The sequence below is a fragment of the Halichoerus grypus genome, chromosome 3, assembly GCF_964656455.1.
Source record: "Halichoerus grypus chromosome 3, mHalGry1.hap1.1, whole genome shotgun sequence".
Taxonomy (NCBI): Eukaryota; Metazoa; Chordata; class Mammalia; order Carnivora; family Phocidae; genus Halichoerus; species Halichoerus grypus.
In genome coordinates this window covers 98,087,026-98,109,156 of record NC_135714.1, presented here as the reverse complement: position 1 = coordinate 98,109,156, position 22,131 = coordinate 98,087,026, and the positions used below count along the sequence as shown (strand labels likewise).

Here is a 22,131-nt window from a genome sequence, read left to right as displayed (position 1 = left end):
CTCACACAGTAAATGTTACCTTCCAATAAAAGCCTAAGATAGTAGAATGAGGGGAACTATAAGTCTGGCATTTATTTGCTTAAGATTTCACACTCCTACATCCACTAGATTGCAGTAAGCTCTTTCTATTGGACAGTATATCCCCTTTTTGTTATTGTTTCCCCTTGCACAATATCTAGCACATAAAAGACATTCAATGAAAGTCTAGAGAATGAATAAACAATCACATGGAAAATGTAACTGTTTTTCTTCTTTTAAATCATCCCCACCCTGTCCACCATGTTCCCGACTCACAGAACCAGGACTAGATAAGTATAAACTGAGACAAATTCTTCTTACCTTTCCCCCTGACCTATCTTGAGTCTATCAAGTGCCACACTTATACAAATCTTAAAAATAAAAGGCAGTATAATTTATCCCAGAGAGTGTTAGTTGCTTGTAAGCCTGACCCACTGCTGAGGCTCAAAAACAGCCTCTCTCTTCAACAGCTACTTTATGATGGGGGGGGATTAAAAAAAAGTAATGTCAAAAAGAACTTCAATAATTTTTCAGCCTGAAAAATTTGTTAAGTTGAAGTTACATTATAATTCTCCACTCATCTTGATTTTAACTTCAGAATGTTTACTTAACTTATCCATAATTTCAGGTTTATTATTCACAAACACCAAAGAAACACTAATTCTTAAAAAACTCTTCACTATTATTAACGTATCCACGTAACAGACAGCAGGAGGCAGCAGAGGTCTTATAAACATGTTTGAAATTTTAATATCACTATGGCAGGCATTCAACCAAGTGGTCTGACTTCAGAATTCCAACTAACTTAAAAATAGATGTGTTACTTTTCTCTTCTGCTGACACAGACATCTATGTATCTTTACTGGGACTTTTGGCTCCAGGTTCTCTGCAAATCTAAAATAGTCTGATCTTTACACTTGGCACAGAAGACACCTTAACATCAGGCAAGAAGCTTTAATTAACAATGCTAATTTTGATACTTTATTTTTTTTAAAAAGCCCAAGAGTCAAGAAATCAAAACATATATTTCATCTGAAAAGATGACCTATGTTTAAAATAGGCTTAGGTAGCAATAAAACCAAACTGCTGGTCTAGACAATGTAATCTTCACTCTTGTTGCATAGGGAGACTTCAAAATATAACAGTAAAACTACAATTACAAAGCTTAAACATTCAAGAGCAGTAATCTAATCAACGATCTGATTTACAATAAAAAATTGTTTTTAATAAAATTTGAATGCTTTGGAAAAATCACAAAACTTTAACTGGCCTCTTTACCTTCTTTGTTTCATTTCCCTTCTACCTTCAGAGATCTTACTCCATCAATTACTATTCTGTTCTAGTCTTAGCACCTTTCTCTTGCCCTGTACATCATTAGTTCCTTACCCTCTGTAACATAAATGCAAAACTAAGCTCTTGGTTGCTTCCTTCTCCTCTAAGTACTGCTTCTTTGAACAGACATTTCTTTACTTCTCTTTTATTAACTTTTTATTGTACTATAATTTTCTAAGACATTTTATTTGAAAATAATTTTAAAAAGCCCAGAAAAACTGAAAGATTAAAACTAGTACAAAGGATACCTGTATACCCTTTACCCAGATTCACCCATTAACATTTTTTTCTGAACCACTTTAAGTTACAAACATCATGGCCCTTTACTTCTAAATACTTCAGTCCTACCTCAAGCTGGCTTCATTCCTAATGTTCCTCTAACACTGCTTTTCCTCTTTCACTAATGACTTACTAACTGCTAAATCAAATTTTTAATCCTTAAAAAAAAAAATCCACATTTTTTATCCTTATTCTGCTCAATCTGTGGCAACTTGTCTTCTTGAAGCTCCCCATTTTCCTGGTTTCCCTGTGATACTCTTCTCTCCTTTTTTCTCATACCTTTTAGCTACTCCTCATACCTTCCCAAAGTTGCTCTTTCTCTCTATCCTTAGCTCATCTCTCTTACTCAGCAAATCCCAAGTTTTTTCCTTTGTCTCCAGTTTTCCTGAGTGATGCAGTCCACGTCTATGGCATTCAATTCCCATATATGCATCTGGTTACCAAATATATCGTCTCTCCTGAGTTGTAGACATATGTCCTTAACTGCCTGAAAAATCTATTTACCTAGATGATAAACAAATCCAAAAATAAATTTGGCGTCTCCTCTCATCCCCCAAAAGTTGTTTCTTCTTCTTATATTCTTTGATTTGGTAAATGGTGTATCTACTTACACAAGTCTCAGACAACAGCTATCCCCAGCTTCCTCCTTTTCCTCCCTTTTGTACACCTGTTATAAAAACTGACTCCATTGTCTACACATTCTTATAAACTCCCAAATCTTCTTTTGTGATACTGGTACTGCCTTAGTTTATGCCCCCACCTTTTCTCTCCAGGCTGTTCAAATAGTCATCTAACTAATGCTTCTCTCACTGCTCCAAATTTACCCTCTACATTGCCACCAGTCTTTCTAAAATGCCAACTGGAATATATTCCTCTCCTTGTCCTCTGGTGCCTTTCCACTTACTGTAGGATTTAAAAATAGCATAAAAGTTTCATCATGATTTGGCTTCTGTCCACCCTCTACCTATTATCTCATAATTTCCACAAACGCACTCAGCCTTGCATAGACCAAACTACCTGTATTCTTACAATATGTGATACTTTCTCCCAACCATGTACTTTTGAACAATATAAAGTCTGTCTTGAATGTAATTTAAGGCATTTGAAATTCTCCTAATCAGTGACCCATTTTAAAAGAGGAGCTAAAATAATCGAAATGGCACTGTGAAATTTCAACAATGTTCCCAAATAATAGCTTTAGGCAGCAGAACCCATAATGACATAGGCAGAGAAATCTACATATCTTTGTCAATGAAAAAATACCAAGAAATAATTACGATGGCACAACTATAGATTTTTAGTTCTCTGACATCAAACAAATTTGTTTGGATTGTATTAAAAACTCACTTAAATATCAAACGAAATATGAAAATAAAAAAATTTCTAAAGCTCCTTAACTTTCTAAATCTGTTAGCTACTTATAGAAAGTGATTCTTCAGGCCAATAATATAAGTGTGCCCCCATTTTACAAATAAGTAGGAGAAAACCAAGAAAGTCATCCCAAATCACAAAGAATTAAATTAAATTGTGCCTTACTGAAAACAAAAATCCACACAGGGTATGTTTTTGGCTTGGGAAAAAAAATTCCTGTACTACTTTAACATGTTCTCAAAGGGTCGGGGAGGGGAATACATAGACACCATTAGGCAGGAACATTAACAAAGATTCTCAAGGCAAAGACAGCTTGAAGAACTATGGTAGGCTTTGACATTAATTAAATAAGAAATAATTTTGACATAATATAATTTATGTGGTCAAATAAGTGGGTTACACAAAACCACAGTAAGAAACCACTGCACACTTATTAGTGATTAGTGATGATAATTATCAAAACAAAACCCCAGAAAACACCAAGTGTTGGTGAAAATATGGAGAAGTTGGAACGCTTGTGCATTGCTGGTGGGAATGTAAAATAGTGTAGCAGCTGTTGAAAACAGTGTGGTGGTTCCTCAAAAATTAAACACATAATTACCACAGAATCCCACAATTGCACTTCTGGGTATATACTCAAAAGAAATGAAAGCAGGAATTCTCAGGTATTTGTATACCAATGTTCATAGGAGCATTACTCATTATAGCCAAAAGACAGGAACAACCCAAACGTCCATCAACAGATGAATGGATAAACATAATGTGTTATATCACACAACATAACATTATTCAGCCTTAAAAAGGAATGCAATTCTGACATATGCCACAACATGGATGAACTCTGAAGACATTATGTTAAGTGAAATAAGCCAGTCACAAAAAACAAGTATTGTATGATTCCATTTATCTGAGGTACCCACAGTAGTCAAATTCATAGAGACAGAAAGTAGAATGGTAGTTACTGGGGGCTGGGAGAGAGGGGGAAATAGAGAACTGTTTAATGGGTACAGAATTTCAGTCTGAGAAGTTGAAAGAGACCTGGAGGTGGATGGTAGTGATGGTTGTACAACTATGTGAATGTTCCTAACACCACTGAACTGTCACTTAAAAATGGTTAGAATGGCAAATTTTGTTATGTGTACTTTACCACAATAAAAAATATCTTTTTTTCCACAATAAAAAAATATTTTTAAGTAGGTTACATACATACTCTTTCATATTAAATGGGGAAAACCGCTGCGAAGCTCTTATAGCAATGCATTCTTGACCATCAAAATCTCTATGACGTTATGTTTTTATTACTATCAGGAAGCAAGCATCGTTTTGTAAAAAGCACTGAACTTGTGGTTATTGTTCAATTTCACCGACTTCTGCTGTTGATTTCTGGCCAGCCCTTTACTGTTTCCTGTAATACTTGCTTACCAGACTTTTATCAGAGTTTTAAAAGAGGCGAGACATTTTATATAGGAAAGGAAGGTTATTTCCTTAATATAAGTGTTTCCTTCTGATATTATACCACTTGATAAAAACAAAATGATTTAACATTTAATCATATTCAAAGTCTGTAACCTTGAAATAATCTCCACAAAAGCCTTAAGAATGATAAAGATTAAAAACAAACTTTAAAATTTGTTCTTCATGGCTATTTTTTATTGTGAAAAATTGTATCTCTTCTAATCCTCTGAATTCTAACATTTGAAAATACTGTTTTTGATTGCAACCTCAATAATCCCCTTGCTCATCCTTTTCTTGATCCTTCTCCCCCAAATCCTTCAGGTATATCCTCTCATTAGCAGCCCTGAATTCTATATACATTCAAACATCTAATTTTGTTTCTGGGCTGCTTTGTGTGGGTAATGGATCACCTATAATAATGCCACCCCATTAATATATTTACTGTTTCCAAACTGAACTTTTCCAACAGGCTGCTTATCCATTTTTCTATCCTGTCCCTAACTCCTGTGGCAGACATTAGGACTGTCCACACACATTTCAGTTCACCTTCCAGGCACAGGTAAGACTACTTTTCCACCCTCTTTGAAATTAGGCTTGTCTGTAAGACTTGCCGCGGCCAATGAGATTTGAGTGGAAGTACATGTATCACTTCTGGGTTGAAGTTTTAAGTGACTGTTGTGTCCTCCCTCAATCTCCTCTCCCCACAATACTGCAAGGTTCAGAGAAGCATCTATGGAGATGGAGTCTCATTAGCCTGGGGCACTGAGTGATTTCTAGGAAGAGACTCCATTCGGGCCTCCACTGGTCATATATCATCAGCAAAAATCAAATGTGTGTTGATACACTGAGATTCTGAAGTTGTTACCACTGCGTAGCCTAGAACCTAGCCTATCCTGACTGACACTCCCCTCTTTGCCAGTTCCCTGAAGTAGCTATTCCCATCCTTTCAAAGCCTTTAAAAGCATGAACTCTCTCAACTTCCATCCTCATTACTCATAATCTTATCAGTAACAGGACCGTTCCTAGCTTCTTTACTCTTATTACCACAATTTATTCTTTATAGCTACTATTACAATATATGTAAATAAAATTTTACCTTCTAAGTAGTTTTTGCTCTGTTGGGAGGAAGAGCTGACACATTCTATATTTAGGTTGTTTGTCTTTACCTGGTCACTAGAAAACAGAAGAAAACATACATCAAATACATCAGCTATCATGAATTATTATTTTAGTCAGAATCTAAGAAAAAGAAAGGAAATAACATTTGTTAAGCAATTATATGACATGTGTTGTTCTAGGGAATTAATGTGCATTATTTAATTTACATTGCCACAGCAACACTTAAAAGTAGTTATCATCCTCATTTTACAAAAGGCAATTAAGGCTGTCAAAGTCAAATTAATTTGCCCAATACTTAAGATCCAAGTCTATCTGGTTGCAAAGTCCTGATCTTTCTACTACCATAGGCTACCCCTTTCCAAGATGTGTTATGAAATTATCCTGCCAAATAAAAAAGTTTTCTGAAGTCTTTATTGCAATGATTATTTTAATAAAATACAAGCAGTCGATTTTTGCAAATCTGGCTTTTTAATAATAAATGTGATGAAACACCAGCTATAACAAATTAAGATGTTTTAGGTGGATTAAAAGCAGAAATTGTGGCTAGACTGACGTAAGAAATCAGCCAATTAAGCTGTGGACATGCTTTAGAGGTTACACAGAAAAGGGCAAATGTACTGCCAACAGTAACATACAAATATATTCAGAATTAATTAAAAATTAATTGAACACAGACTTAGTTATTTGGCTGCATTCTTTTATATTTGCTAAAGGAAAAAATCTCTCTTCCATGGAACTGGCTGTGAAAGTAGAAAATATCCCCAGCTCTGAGTTACAGATACTAGAGATGGGATAATGAACATTAAATAGACTGAAGAATTAAATAATTAGCTTAATGACTGAGACGCCACCAATTTAAATCTATGCTTTAAAACCTGTAGTATGTATTAACAGTTATCAGTGGCAACAATAACAATGTATTTCTGTACTTTTAAAATTTCCTAAAAATATTTTTGGAATCAGGAAATAACTATTAAAAACAGAAACCTGAACTATCAAATAACCTGCAATATCCCAGAGGTCTCTTCACTCTGAAGTCAAGCTCTTTCCATTACACTTACTTGACCCCAGACTTTAAATTACTTCAAATAACAGGAGAGAATGATGGGGGGAAATCATTCATTTAATTTGTGCATTACCTGCAGGATACTGTTTCTTTAACACCACTGATATCCGTTACTGTACCGTTTCCATCGATAACAGGTGAATCCAAATTAGCAGATCCATTACTGACATGATCACTACTTTCGTATCCAGACTCAGTCCTTTGCATCTGCCAGTTGTCACCATGAACTTTAGTCTCTTTGAGGCCTTTATTTTTCTCTGCTCCTTTTCCATTAGATTCAAGGGAACTCCTGCTTCCTATTTCCTGCTTCATATCATCTTCATATATGGTCATTAAACATTTTTGCTTTGGGTTTTCTTTTGGCCAGTTGTTAAAACTCTGATCTTTGCTACATTTAGGTTTGTTACTGATATTTGATTTATGCCTTGGACTATGCTGCCTTTTTTCACTTTCATTAAAAATACTATCAACATTTAACGTTTCTCTCATAGGTTTCCAACCTCGGGTCCGGCTTTTACTGCTGCCACTATAGCTGCTTCCTTTATCCCTAGAATCTTGGCTGCTGTCTGTCTCATATCCAGTGCCACTGTCACTCTTAACTTTGCCAGTTACTTTCTCTCCTGGGGCAAGAATCTGGGATTTATTTGAACTCAGTGTTTGTGCAGAAGCTCGACTCTGATGGGCAACTCGGTCATGTTTACATGGTCCTTTTCCTTGACTATGATAGAGATGGGGGTTTCCATATTGTCTAAAGCCATTTGGGGCAGGAGGTGATCCAGACTTGAAATGTGGAAGGTCTTCATCAACCAAATCTTTAAATAATTAAATAAAGATACAAATGAATACTCTTCAGAGACATTTCTTAGTTACAAGCCAAATACCTTGTTTCAGAAGAAATGTTAAGCAGTAATAAGTGAATAATAATTATAAGATTTATATTATATCACATAGTGATTTGACATTGAAAAGTGTTTTCCTCATTCTCTATGCTTAATGAGAGGCATTTATAAGGTAAGTAGTTATATACTGATTTTAGAAAATGACCTCTATAGTAGATCATAATTAAAGCTTTAAAAAAAAAAAAAAGCCAGTATTCTATCTCACTCATCATTAATGAAAGTCATAATAATAAAAGTATTTTCCATCTCTTATACTGGTAAAGATTTAAAGTTTGTTAAGCCAACTGCTGATAAGAATGTGAAGAAGCAGACATCTAATCACAGTCAGTGCGAGTGCAGACTGGTTCAGTCTTTTAGGAGAGCAACTGAGCCACATCCATCAAAATTAAGAATAAACACACCTCAACCCAGCAATTCTCCTGAAATAATTTTATGCTCTGGCTATACGCAAAAAAGGACACAAAGGTATATGTAAAAGGATATCACTGCAGCAAAAATCTTAAATCAAGTTTTAAAGTCTAGCAAGTATCATTTAAATTGTGGTATGTCCTTAAGAAAAGAGGATAAAGCCATAAAGAGTAAGACATGCTCATAATGAACTGCACACTATTAACAGTGAAACAGAGGGAAGGTGAGGGGCTGCTCTTCTCACTTAATTTTATAACCTTCCTTCTTATTTGAATGTACCATATGGGTGAATTGAATTTATAATTAAAAGGAAAGTTAAAACATTAGAAAAAGCACAAGTATTCCAGGCCAGAATTAAATAAGAACCAGAAAAGTTTTATATTTATAGATTTAATAAGTGTATTAAAGAAATAATATTGAGATATATAACATAACATGTAAACAAATATATAGAATAAATATAAATGAATTAATATTAAGTTGTATTAAAGTTATAAAATTTGGTTTAAAAATAAGATTTTAGCAACTCCTTTTCAAATGAACACTATTAGCTCTAACTTACCTTTATGTCGGCCCAAATCTTTTCTTTGTCCCCTCTCCAAATCTTTCCTTTGTGAGGAAAGTAAGTTTCTCTGTTCAATGGCTTTTAAAGCACATTCTCTGGAAATGTCTTTTATTTTTTCCCTTTGATCACTGTGACTTAACTTAACTGTAAAAGAAATCATTCTTATAAATGATATAGATCATTTTTCAAATTGCTCAACAAAAGTACAAATTGAACTACATAAAAATTTTAAGATGCTATATATTAAAAACAAAATATAAAGTATATAATGAACTCATTTTTTTTATGTTTAACCAAAAAACTCAATGTGATTTATTCTGACACTGGAGATGCATGTTGGCTTTTAAAACTTCTTGTATTGCTCCTAAAGCTAGTGTAAAAGGAAAAAAGAGATCTTGTATTGAAATAATAAAAGCCAAAGGTAACTGAGTGGTCACTATGTGTCAGACACTATTATAAGTCTTAACTCATTTAATTCTTTGAGGTGGGTACAATTACTGCCTCCATTGTGGATTAGGAAACTGAGGCACAGAGAAGTTGAAAACTTGCCCAAGTTCACAGAGCTTGTAAATGTAGAACCAGGATTACGAACCCAAGTTGTCTGGTTCTAATGTTTGTGTTTGTAATCACATACACAGTTTCTGGGCTCAAAAGTAGTTCTCTTTTGACAAACAGCTTAATCTAAGAGTATGACAATACAGAGGGTAAAAGGTATAGTTCCATTAAGAACTTTTAAAAGCATTTATTGTAATTCTTTGTTGATGACAATTGTTAATTCTGGATCCTACCACCCTTGATTAAATGGGTTACTTTTATGGTTAGACATTATTTCATTAATGCATTTTAAAGCCGCTTATAAAATCATCCTGAACATCAACCTACTCAGAGTTCAATAAATTTCTAGACCATAACTATACACACCATGCTGCAATGTCTCATTTTGGACCCAAGTCACAGAACTTGGTTTGTGAAAATTAAAGTTGTGAGATGGCAATAACAAGACAGAGTTGAATAAAAATGAGGTTAAGTATAAAGTACAACTATAATAACTTTGAACTACTACTGTTGCATTCACTAATGGTAAATTTAAATTTAGCATATGTGCCAAATTATTAACTCATGTTTTTCCTCTCCAAGTTAATAATTAACTCCTAGAAGGCCATATTATGACTTTCTTTGGTAACTGTCCAGATTGCCTCCAGCCTACTACAGCTCTGAGTGTATGGAGAAACCCAAACAGTAGTCGAGTCCAACTGTTCAGATCAAACTATAAGTCTGAGAGAAATGTGTAAAAGACAAAATTTTGGTATCTAGTTGTTATTTTCTCTTCACGGCCAAGCAAAGTTAGTTAAGCACCCTCCTTTTCTACGGTACTTACCAGAAATTACAGATTCAGTAAAGAGGAAAGGGGGAAACGTAATCACTCAGGGACAATGTGAAAATAACAATTTAAACACATACCTGGTCCTCTACCGTCACTTGTTTGAATGTGGCTCCGATTAAATGATGATATATTATCTGTTTGAAATTTCTGATTTTCTCTCTGTTTTGCCTGATCACCAAATCCATTTTCTTTTGAATTATCTGACTTATAAATTGAGGGCTTTTCACATCCTTAAAAGACAAACAAAAACGTATTATTCCCATCCTCCTCCCCACCAGAAGAAAAGAAGTTTGAATTTTTTTTTTCTTTAAGCAATTTCTACACCCAGTGTGGGGCTCGAGTTCACAACCCTGAGATTGAGTCATGTTCCACTGACCAAGCCAGCCAGGCTCCCCTGAATCATTTTTAGTATTGTGGATAACTGCTTATAAACTCAAAGGACTGACATTTTTAAAGGATTTCTATCTGCTTTGTAATGCATCCAAAAATGGCCTGGCTCCTTTGGACTTTTTCAGGGTATAACTCACTTTAACTCTCAATTTTTACTGCTAGAAAGAGCTTCCAGTCAAGTATCCCCTTCTGTGCTTGTGTGACCACAGAAGTGGGTGGCTCCTGAGGGTGCTTTGGAGGCCACTGGTGGGGAAAGGCTTCCTTATAAAGATTAACTCCAAGTAAGAATTTTCCTGAATTCTGCTTTACTGAAACTGAATTTTGAAATTATCCTCAAAATTCATTTTATCTTCACTATATTAATACTTAGTATGACTATGATACTATAAAGAACACTAAAAAGAACTTTTAAAAATTACCCATATTTTCTGCAACGGATTTATAATGTGACCAGTTGATGACCTGCCTAAGTGCATCTTCAGTAGAAACTGCTGTGCCATCTGGGTTTGCGTAAAACAAAAGCAGTGGCTGGAAATGGCACCGGATACATTTGGAGACCACATCCTTCCATCTAGTCCCAACCTTTAAAAAAACCCACAATGAATAAAAACAAAACAAAATCTTGTAATCAATGTGTTATATATTTGAATAGCAGAGACTAAATTAATTTGTATGTTAAAAAAATTTAAAGAATTCAATTCAGTTCAATTGTTCATATTATATGATTACTTTTGTCTTAAACTAGTCTAATAAACATCTTGTAAATGTTATCATTAAAAAATTGAGCAAAATCGTACACTTACTATATCAAGATTTAGACTAACAAATTTTAAAAAGCTTTTCTATGTACATAGTTGACTGACTTTTGACAAAGATTTCAAGGTTAATTTAATGGAGAAATATAAGATTCTATTCAACAAGGTGCTGGAACAACTGGATGGCCATATGAAAAAATGAACTTTGACACCACTACACACAAAACACAACAATTAAATCAGAATGAGTCACACAAAAACTTAAAGCTTATAGGAAAAAACAAAAGAGAAAATCTTAATCTTGGAGAAGGTAAAGATTTCTTAGGACATCAAACAGGGGCGATTGGAGGGCTCAGTTGGTTGAGAATCCGACTCTTGGTTTCGGCTCAGGTCATGACCTGGGGATCATGGGGTCAAGGGCTCTGCAATGAGTGTGGAGCCTGCTTGAGATTCTTTCTCCCTTTCCTTCTGTCCCTCCCCCCACTTTTGCACATGCACACACACACTCTCTTTCAGAAAAATAAAAAAAGGATATCAAACAAACCACAGAAGAAAAAAGTTATAAAATGGGCTTCATATCAAAATAAATTAATAACTTCTGCTCTTTAAAGGTTACCATTAAGAAAATGAAAAAAACAAGCCACAAACATCTAATAAAGAACTGCTGTGCAGAATAAAGAATTCCTGCAATTCATTAATAAGAAGATGATCCAATTTAAAATGGGCAAAACATCTGAAGACACTTCACCAAAAAAATAAAAGAATGGCCAATTAGCACACAAAAAAGTACTCAAAACATTATTAATCATAAGGAAAATGCAAATTAAAACCACACTGAGATAACATTATACATTCATTAAAAGGGCTAAAGTTAAAGACTAACATAAAACATTGCTGAGAATGTGGAGCAACTGGAACTCTCATACACTAATAGGAATGTGAAGTGGTATAATCACTTTGAAGATCATTTTGCCAGTTCCCTATAAAGTTTAACTACACTTATCATACAACCCAGAAGTTCCACTTCTGAGTATCTTTTAATATATATATATATATATATTTTTTTTTTTTTTTTTAATTGGGGGGGAAGGGCAGAGAGAAAGAGAATCTTAAGCGGGTTCCACATCTTGTGCAAAGCCCAATGTGGGGCTTGATCTCATGAACATGAGATCATGATGTGATCCAAAATCAAGAATCTGACGCTTAACTGACTGAGCCACCCAGGTGCCCCCATTTCTGAGTATTAGCTAAGAGCAATGGGGAAAAAAATCATGTTCACACAAAAACTATCCATAATTCAAAAGGTAAATGGATAAATTGTTATATAGCCATGTAATGGAACACAACAATAAAAATGAAGCACTGATAGAACATGAATGAGTCTTAAAAGGCATTATGCTCGATAAAGGAAACCAAACACAGAGAATTGAGACTATGAGACACCATTCTTACAAAACTGTAGAAAGAGCAAGACTAATCTATAGTGAGATCAGTGATTTCCTGGGGCCCAGGGTAGGGTGGGGGGGTATTAGCAATAAAGGGACATGACAGAACTTTCTGGATGATGAAAGTGTTCTGTATAATAATTGTGTAGGTTACACAGGTATGTACACATTTGTCCGTATCTATGTATGGGTGCATTTTAATGTTTGTAAATTATACCTCTATAAAACGGATTTAAAACAAAACACAACAAAACCCAACCAAATAAAAAACAAAGCATTCTAGAATACTAGCTTTGGCAGAGAAGTAAGGGATCTTTAAAAGTCCTAAGGAGCTTTTTCTAACCACACATATTTAGCTGTTTACCCTTCTTACCTTGGAATCTGAGATACTTGAGGAACTAGAGTAATCTGAAAACAAAACAAACCTAAAACTCAGAGTGACTCAAAATTCTTCCTTCAAATTTTGACTATTTAAACTATGTGGATAGAAAGGAGTGCCAAAATGTTACTACACACTGATTCAACGTGGAATTTGTTGATAAACTGCTATATAAAAGTATCACGTAATTTTAGCAAAGTGTTTATTTTAGAATATAAATACCCCAATTTTTTCATTGGCTTTATTGAGTATAATTTACATGAAATAAACTACCCAGTTACAGTACACCAGTCAATGAATTCTGCCAAATATATACATACAATCATGTATCTCCCCCAATAAACTTCCTTTGTACCCCCTTTGCAGTGACTGGCAACCAATGATTTACTTTCTGTCACTTTGTTTTTTCCTTTTCATGAATTTTAGATAAACAGAATCATAGTTTCTTATGTCTCACTTCCTTCATTTACCATATTGCTTTTCAGATTTTTCCACAGCGTTTTCCACAATGTTGCTTTTCAGATTTTTCCACAATGTTCCACAATGTTCATTACTTTTTACTGCTGAGTATTATATTCCATTGAATGGTTATACCACAGTTTATCCATTCACCATTGATGGACATTTGAGTTGTTTCCAGTTTTGGTTATTCTGAAAAAACTACTATAAACATTCAAGTACAAGTTTTGTGTGGACATAATGTTTTTATAGGAGTGGAATTACTAGTTATCTATAGAAGTACATTTTTAAATTTGTAAGAATTTGATAAACAGTTTTCTAAAGTGACTGTTCATTTTGCATTTCCATCAGTCTTCTGTGAGAGATCTAGCTATTCCACATCTTCACCAACTCTTACAATGGTCAGTCTTTTTAATTTTAGCTATTCTAACACGTGAGTAATAGAATCTCATTGTGAACTGAATTTGTATTTACTTTATACCTAATAGTTTACTGAGTACCATTTTTTAAGGGCAGGGACTCAGCTTCCTATGGTTTTCCACTCTTGGGTTCTTGCACACTGAGCCCACAGATTTTTTAAATTCCCGAATTTTTACTTAATAGAAAACTAAACCTTTATTTTAGTTATGCAAAAAAAAGAAAAAAAAAAAAGCAATTACAACTAATAATGCATGCACACAAAAACCTTGCAATTCTTTTCTTTTTCATTTTGCGCTTTCCTTCTTTCACACCTACGGCTGGATTCTCTTTCATCCCAAACTCCAAAAAGACCTTGTTTGACAAACTCAGACTTGGAAGGCTCTCGTGTCTCTCACTATTTTCTTCTTTCCATGCCTGCTCTCTTCCTATGGTCAGTAGCTGTTTGCCTTCTGCTAGCTGCTCTGGCTACTCAGGTCCTGATGTGTATTATAAAGGTTCACGAGCCGACGAGGCAAAACAAACTGCACTTCGTATGACAGGAGAGAAGGGAGGCCCCTGAGGGGATTCTCCTGACTGACTGACTGTGAGGCAAGAATGATACTGGCAGTACTCCTCTCACCTTGTCAGGCCAGCCCTCCAGACGGCCCTTCATGCATTCCCATGAGCCACCAGGGCACTATGCAGTATGTACACCCAAAGACCCAGGAGTCACTCAGGGTGGTGGAGTCACTCACAGCTACATGAGCCTTGAGAAGTCCTCCTCCTACCAGTCCTTGTGACACTACTGTTGAGTTTCTTTGCTAATATTAAGACACCTGGGTCAGATTTACTTTTCTCATGACTTTCTTTAAAGGTAAGTAAGGTGACCAACTACAGTATGGTGTGACCTTGGTAGCTCTCTGTAGGACTTCCTGGACCCACCAATTTTCCTTTCATTTGGCCTTGCTGCTAAAAAAAATTTTTGATAGAGCCAAAACACCAAAAAAACAAAACAAAACAAAACAAAAGCACCCTGGAAATAAACCTATTAAACTCTTTCTGGAGCAGAGCATCAACTGTTGTGGAGTCATAGGGGACAGGAGCTCTCAGGGAGAGGGACACATCATGGTTGGGGAAAAGGAAGAAGAAAAGGGATGTGGAGGTTTTCAAGTTAAATTTTACATGTCACAGTTTGCCTGGGAGTGCTTATTCTCTCCTTTTCTCTACCTCCATTTCTGGATTAGTATCATAAGGAAAATGCTAGGCAAGTCACATATCTATTGTGAGCATATTTCGTGTGTGTGTGTGTGTGTGTGTGTGTGTGTTAGTTTATGTAATTTAATTTTTTTTAAGTTTTTATTTAAATTCCGCTAGTTAACATACAGTGTTAGTTTCAGGTACATAATTTAGTGATTCAACATTTCTACACAACACCTGGTGCTCATCACAAGTACACTCCTTTGTCCCCATCACTTATTTCACCCATCCCCCACTTCCCTCCCCTCTTATAACCATCAGTTTGTTCTCTACAGTTAAGAGTCTGTTTCTTGCTTTGCCTCTCTCTCTTTTTCCCTTTGCTTGTTTCTTAAATTCCACATATGAGTGAAATCATATGGTATTTGTCTTTCTCTGACTTACTTCACTTAGGATAATACTCTCCAGCTCCATCTATGTCATTGCAAATGGCAAGATTTCATTTTTTATGGCTATACATGTATATTCCATTGCATGCATGCATACATCCACCCTACTTCTTCTTTACCCATTCATCAGTCAATGGACATTTGGGCTGTTCCCATAATTTGGCTGTTGTTGATAATGCTGCTACAAACATTGCAGTGCACGTATCCTTTTGAATTAGTATTTTTGTATTCTTTGGCTAAATACCTAGTAGTGCAATGCTGGATCATAGGGTAGTTCTATTTTTAACTTTTTGAGGAACCTCCACACTTTTCCAGAGTGGGTGTACCAGTTTGCATTACCACCAACGGTGCAAGAGGGTTCCCCTTTTTCCACATCCTCACTGACATCTGTTGTTTCCTAGTTGTTGATTTTAGCCATTCTGACACGTGTGGGGTAGTATCTCATTGTAGTTTTGATTTGTATTTCCCCGCTGATCAGTGATGTTGAGCATCTCTTCATGTGTCTATTGATCATCTGTATGACTTCTTTGGAGAAATGCTCATGTCTTCTGCTCATTTTTTAATTGGATTATCATTTTTTCAGGTGGTAAGTTTTATAAATTCTTCATACATTTTGGATACTAACCCATTATCAGATATGTCATTTGCAAATATCTTCTCCCATTCTGTAGGCTGCCTTTTAGTTTTATTGACCGTTTCCTTTGCTGTACAGCTTTTTATTTAGATGAAGTCCCAACAGTTTTGCTTTTGTTTCCCTTGCCTCAGGAGACATATGTAAAAGGAAGTTGCTATGACTGATGTCAAAGAGGTTACTGTCTGTGTTTTCCTCTAGGATTTTTATGCTTTTGAGTCTCTTATTTAGGTCTTTAATCCATTTTTAATTTTTGTATGGTGTAAGTGGTCCAGTTTCATTCTTCTGTATGTTGCTGTCCACTTCTCCCAACACCATTTGTTGAAGAGACTGTCTTTTTCCCATTGCATATTCTTTCCTGCTCTGTCAAAGATTAATTAACCATATAGTTGTGAGTTCCCTTCCGAGTTTCTATCCTGTTGCAGTGATCTATGTCTATTTTTGTGCCAGTACCATATTGTTTTGACCACCACAGCTTGGTAAAATAACTTCAAGTATTATAACTTGAAGTCCAGAATTGTGATGTGTCCAGCTTTGCTTTTCTTTTTCAAAGTTGCTTTGGCTATTTGGGGTCTTTTGTGGTTCCATACAAATTTTAGGATTGTTTGTTCCAGCTCTGTGAAAAATGCTGGTGGTATTTTGATAGGGGGTGCATTAAATGTATAGATTGCTTTGGGTAGTATGGACATTTTAACAATATTGTCTTTCCATGAGCATGGAATGTTCTTCCATTTCTGTCATCATCTTCAATTTCTTTCATGTGTGTTTTATAGTTTTCAGAGTATAGGTCTTTCATCTCTTTGCTTATGTTTATTCCTATATATTTTATGGTTTTGGGTGCAATTGTAAATGGGATTGATTTCTTGATTTCTCTTTCTGCTGCTTCATTATTGGTATGTAGAAATACTACAGATTTCTGTACATTTTGTATCCTGTGACTTTACTGAATTTGTGTATCAGTTCAGGCAATTTTTTTGGTAGAGTCTTTTAGGTTTTCTATATAGAGCATCATGTCGTCTGCAAATAGTGAAAGTTTTCTTCTTCCTTACCAATTTGGATGCCTTTATTTCTTTTTGTTGTCTGATTGCTGTGGCTTGGACTTCCAGTACTATGTTAAATTAACAGTGATGAGAGTGGACATCCCTGTTATGTTCCTGACTATAAAAGTTCTTTTTTTTCCCCACTATGATGTTAGTTGTGGGTTTTTTATATATGGCTTTTCTTACATTGAGGTATGTTCCCTCTAAACCTATTTTGTTGAGGGTTTTTATCATTAATGGACGTTGTGCTTTGTTAAATGCTTTCTCTGCATCTATTGAAAAGATCATAGGGTTCTTATCCTTTCTTTTATATTAATGTGGTGTATCATGTTGATTCATTTGTGAATACTGAATCACCCTCGCAAACCCAGGAATAAATCCCAGTTGACTGTGGTGAATGATTTTTTTTAAATGTATTGTTGGATTCAATTTGCTAGTATTAAGTCCTACTGGTCGTAAGAACTCGCAGAATTTGGCCCTTCTAGTTTTCAAAGCCAAATGTTATAGGGATTTGTCTTCCCAGTGTGATAGTCTGTTTCTCTCCCTTCTCTTCACCCGCAAGTCCCTCCCTTCTGCAGACAGCCTGTGATCTGTTTAGCTCCCCACCATGTCTGCCCTTCCTACCCTCTTTGAGGTGGCCTCTTCTCTACCTTTAGTTGTGGAGTTTGTTCTGCCAGTCTTCAGGCAGTTTTCTGGATTATTTACATTGATGTGAGTGTTATCTAATTGGATCCATGAAACGAGGTGAGCATAGGGTCCTCCTACTCCACTATCTTTCCCTATTATCTTTTTTGCCCATTTTTAATCGATTTGTCTTTCTTTATTGAGTCATGAGAGTCTTTATATACTCTGGATATCGCCTTTATTAGATATATGCTAGATAAATATTCTGTCCCAGTCTATGGCTTGCCTTTTTATTCTCCTAACAGTATCTTATTGAAGAGCAAAAGTTCTGATGAACTCCAATTTATCGATTATTTTTATGGTCCATGTTTATTGACTGTTATCCAATAACTCTCTCTACACTGAAATAGAAGTTGTAACACTCTTGTCTGATACTTCCATCTCTGCCATTTTGGGTCTTTTTTTTTTTTTAATGATTTAATATTAGAGCTGGCCTGGACATGACCTTGGACGTCACCTGATTATTACCCAGAATCCTCTTTTTTGAGGGTAGGAATGGTGAAGTTGATGAAGTTCCTGAGAGAATAGAAGGTGTGCTTCATTTCTCTACCTTGCTTCCTTACCCCCATATCATGTGATTGGAAGAAATGGAGTGGTGGAATGGGTCTGTTTCTATTAATATGGGTATGGATCATTTTCCTACTTCTCCACATATTTGGTAATTTTTTTATTGAATACTATCTTGAAATGCCATATTGAAATTTATATTTTTGGGTGAATTTTGTTGTGTTCTTTTAAAAAGTACTGGACTTCATTCTGGCATTTGTTAAGTTATGTAGGATCATCTTGGTCCTTTGAAGACTTCATTTTAGGCTTTTTATGCCAGGTCCAGAGCAGTATTCAGTCTAGGTATAATTTAGCCCCATTATTAAGGTGGTACTTTTCTGAGGATTCTATTTGTTGCTCTATGCATTACAACATCTTTCCACTCTTGCTGGTGTGGATGCAAACTATTCCTAGCCCTGTATGAATTTTGAAAATCGCCTGACCTTCTGTTTTCCAGTAATTCTTTCCCCCACCTTGTGCAGGTTTGCTCCACACATGTCAGATCACTATTCAGCCAAAAATTAAAGGGGACCCATCTACCAATTTCCAGAACTTTCCCTCTGTGCAGTATTCTTTCTGGTAATCTGTCCAGTGAATTTTAGCCATCTTGGCTTCCTGAACTCCAATCTCGGTTTCCTCAACTCAATGAGACGTCTAGGCTTTGTTTGAGTTCCACCTCCCTGCAGTGTAAAAACTACCTGTAGGCAGTAAACGGGAATAATAACTGGGCTCATCTTGTTTGTTTCCTTTTTTCTGTTCAACTGCCTGTTATCCAATGTCTAAAAAAGTTGTTTCATCTATTTGGTTTTCTAATTTTTAATATTGGAGGGGCTATTTCCATAGCAGTTCATCCTTCATAGAAACAATTAGAAATCCACTAAATACTGAGTATTTGAACCTCTCCTGACTTAGTAATTCATAATGCTGATAAATGGCCCTTTCTTCTATATTAAAATGAAAGCAAATGGAATTGTACATCATTTGCTTATAACAGTGAAATAACTTGTACTTTAAATCCATTTACTGCTTAATAATAGGATTCTCAAAGCCAATAGGTCCAGGCATAGTACTGACAAGATCAACAGTTTTCAAATGTGGAAAAATCTGAATCTCCTATAGAACTTTAAAAAAAAAAAATCAGGTATTGGCCTCTACACCTCTGAATTGAGAATTTAAGAGTGCAGGCAGGTACTGGTTTTTTCAAAAGTTCCAAAGGTGATTCTCATACATACTCCTTACTACAAACTATTATTCACTAGTTTTCTAGATATTATAATGTTTGAATAAGTTATTTACCAAAAGATATAATAAGCATATCTAATTCTGAATACCATAGACAAAGTTTGAAAAGGCAGTCATAATAATTTAAAAAACAAGCAGATTTTCATCACTAATTATACAAAGCAATTGGGAATCATTCACAAAGAAATACACAGAGCAACTATGTATCAGACAAAATGTATCAGACATATGGATCACTGACAGTTACATATTTGCATTCTAACATTTATTAGTCACCTTTTTTATTATTCTGGAAATGGACTGGCTTAAAAGTTGGCTTTAAAATAAACCAGGTTTCAAAAATTAAAAGGAAGTATGAACTTAACAATACTATTATCATTAAGGTTATTATTTTATATAAGAAATGTTTATATACAATCATTTTTTTTACATATTATGTAATACACATTTTATATATTATTTCATTTAGTCCTAAAAAGTAAAAGTCACAATAATTATCCCAGTGAAAGTGTCACTTACCTCTTTCACATTTGCATCATCAAAAAATACCCATTTGGAACTCTTGGTATGAAAAGCAAAGGCACAATAATGTCGGCTGGTGTAGCAGATCATAGCAACTAGGTGAAGTTCACTATTTTTGGCATTTTCATCAGTAACTCTATAAAAAAGCTGTTTAAAAAATAACAATGTATATTTAATACTGTATCTTTTTAAAAATGAGGAACAATAATTTCGTGAGTTATGTATTTGACGATCTATGAAAAAATTTCTTATGCAAGCTTCCCTAATTCAGTATTATATTAGTACAGAAGGTATCACTGAGATTGTACTGAATAGAATTACTCTTAACTATTACTTAATATTAACTATAACTATTACTCTTCCTCCAATAAAATGAATTCACTACAATTTAGTTCAGTAACCCAGTATCTTGACACTTTATATACATAAACTGGAAATGTGGGATAAATTACACAATTCCTAATAATTTTTGATTGAATCACATATTTGAACATACATGAAACATATTATCTAAAAGTTAATTATCTAAAAGTTTAATTGTAATATAAACCAATTCAAAATATATTAAAATGTTAATAAGCATATTAAGAGATCAGTGCTGTAGATGATTTCTGAATCTTAAACCTTTCTAGGTTAATATTTATACTTGTCATTACCACACACACACACACACACACACACACCATTATCATCATTCTAGAGTAATACAGAATTAGAGCATGAGACAGTTTATAATTGAAAGCTATTCCTAGTCTATGCAAGAAAGGCATTCCAGTTAGCCTGATTTGATGAACTTTATCAGCATTACACCTGAATGTTATTTTCTTTAGAAAGAAAAGTTAGTTCTGAAAAACAAGTGTATTATAAAACATGAATATGTTTTAAAAGAATTTAAAAACAAAAAGGAAGAGAATGAAAACAGTTGAGATACCCCAGGAAGATAAAGATGTGTTGCTAGATTCCGAACAACATCTTCGGTCAAGTCAGAATGCTCAGAATCCCATACTAAACCAATTGTAACAATCTCTGGGCAATTCATTAAAACACGGCGAATTTTTATTTTTTGGCCACAGTTACTCTAAAGAAAAACACAAAAGGCAAATTTTGAAATTACTGAAATAGATATACCATAGGTAATGCCTTATACAGTTTGTATTAAACAGTAACAATCTTTACATATACCAGAAAATTATTTGTTCAGCATACTAAAATTCACTTTTATCAAATTATTTGTCTAATTATTGATTAAAAAGTAAGTTTATTTTAAATCAAAGTACTTTTCTTTGGCGTTTTTTAAATCTGTTAAAACAAGAAGTCTATCTAAAAAAATGAGAAATAGAACACTGAAGTCATTAATAATATTACATTAGAAAAGAATGGTACCATTTGTAATGTTTAAATGAAAATAAATAAACTTTCTCTTTAGTCAAACGATAGATTTCAGAACTTAAAAAAATTAATCAGGGGGCACCTGGGTGACTCAGTCACTTAAGCACCCGACACTTGATTTCAGCTCACGTCATGATCTCAGGGTTGTGAGATCAAGCCTCACCTAGGGCTCCATGCTCAGCAAGGAGTCTGCTTAAGATTCTCTCTCTCCTCTCCCTCTGCCCCTCCCCTCCATCACTGCTTGCATGCTTGCTCGCTCTCTCTCTCTCAAAAAAAAAAAAATTAATCAGCATACACTAACTTAAATCCTTCACAAAGAGTTTTTAAAGAAATAGTGCTCAAATAAAGAGCTCACATGGTATAAAGAGTTGCCTAAAATAACACTGAAAAAAATAAATTCTTAAAATCAACTCCATGTATAATTAGTACTTACATGGTAATTTCTGAGTATCTATTTTCAAATTTACAAACATAGAAGCACACTAATATTCTCCAAATTATACTTACAGGACATTTCCTATAGTCATCAGTCGTATTTGCTGCTTGCAGCAATTCTGCAAACATTTCAGGCTTAAAACGTTCATGCCTTTCCATCATTCTTTCTACCTCATTGCTACAAAAGAAAGCAGCAGTTTCAAATGTGTCCTATGAACTTTAAAAAGATCTAACAAATTATGCATGAATAATACCAAGTTATCAATATGGGTATGG

The 22,131-nt window shown here is 34.7% G+C and overlaps 1 protein-coding gene across 2 annotated transcripts in view; it reads right to left on the bottom strand.

Moving 5' to 3' along the window:
- USP53 (ubiquitin specific peptidase 53) overlaps positions 1 to 22,131 on the bottom strand; it is a 66,405-nt gene that overhangs the window by 6,438 nt on the left and 37,836 nt on the right. For both annotated transcript variants that reach the window (XM_078069182.1, XM_078069183.1), the window contains exons 7-14: positions 21,928 to 22,033; positions 20,963 to 21,109; positions 20,029 to 20,178; positions 10,706 to 10,868; positions 9,974 to 10,126; positions 8,510 to 8,656; positions 6,714 to 7,452; positions 5,552 to 5,628 (exon numbers count right to left, since the gene is read on the bottom strand). In XM_078069182.1, coding sequence (XP_077925308.1) covers positions 5,552 to 5,628; positions 6,714 to 7,452; positions 8,510 to 8,656; positions 9,974 to 10,126; positions 10,706 to 10,868; positions 20,029 to 20,178; positions 20,963 to 21,109; positions 21,928 to 22,033 — 1,682 coding nt within the window. The remainder of the gene's footprint in view (positions 1 to 5,551; positions 5,629 to 6,713; positions 7,453 to 8,509; positions 8,657 to 9,973; positions 10,127 to 10,705; positions 10,869 to 20,028; positions 20,179 to 20,962; positions 21,110 to 21,927; positions 22,034 to 22,131) is intronic.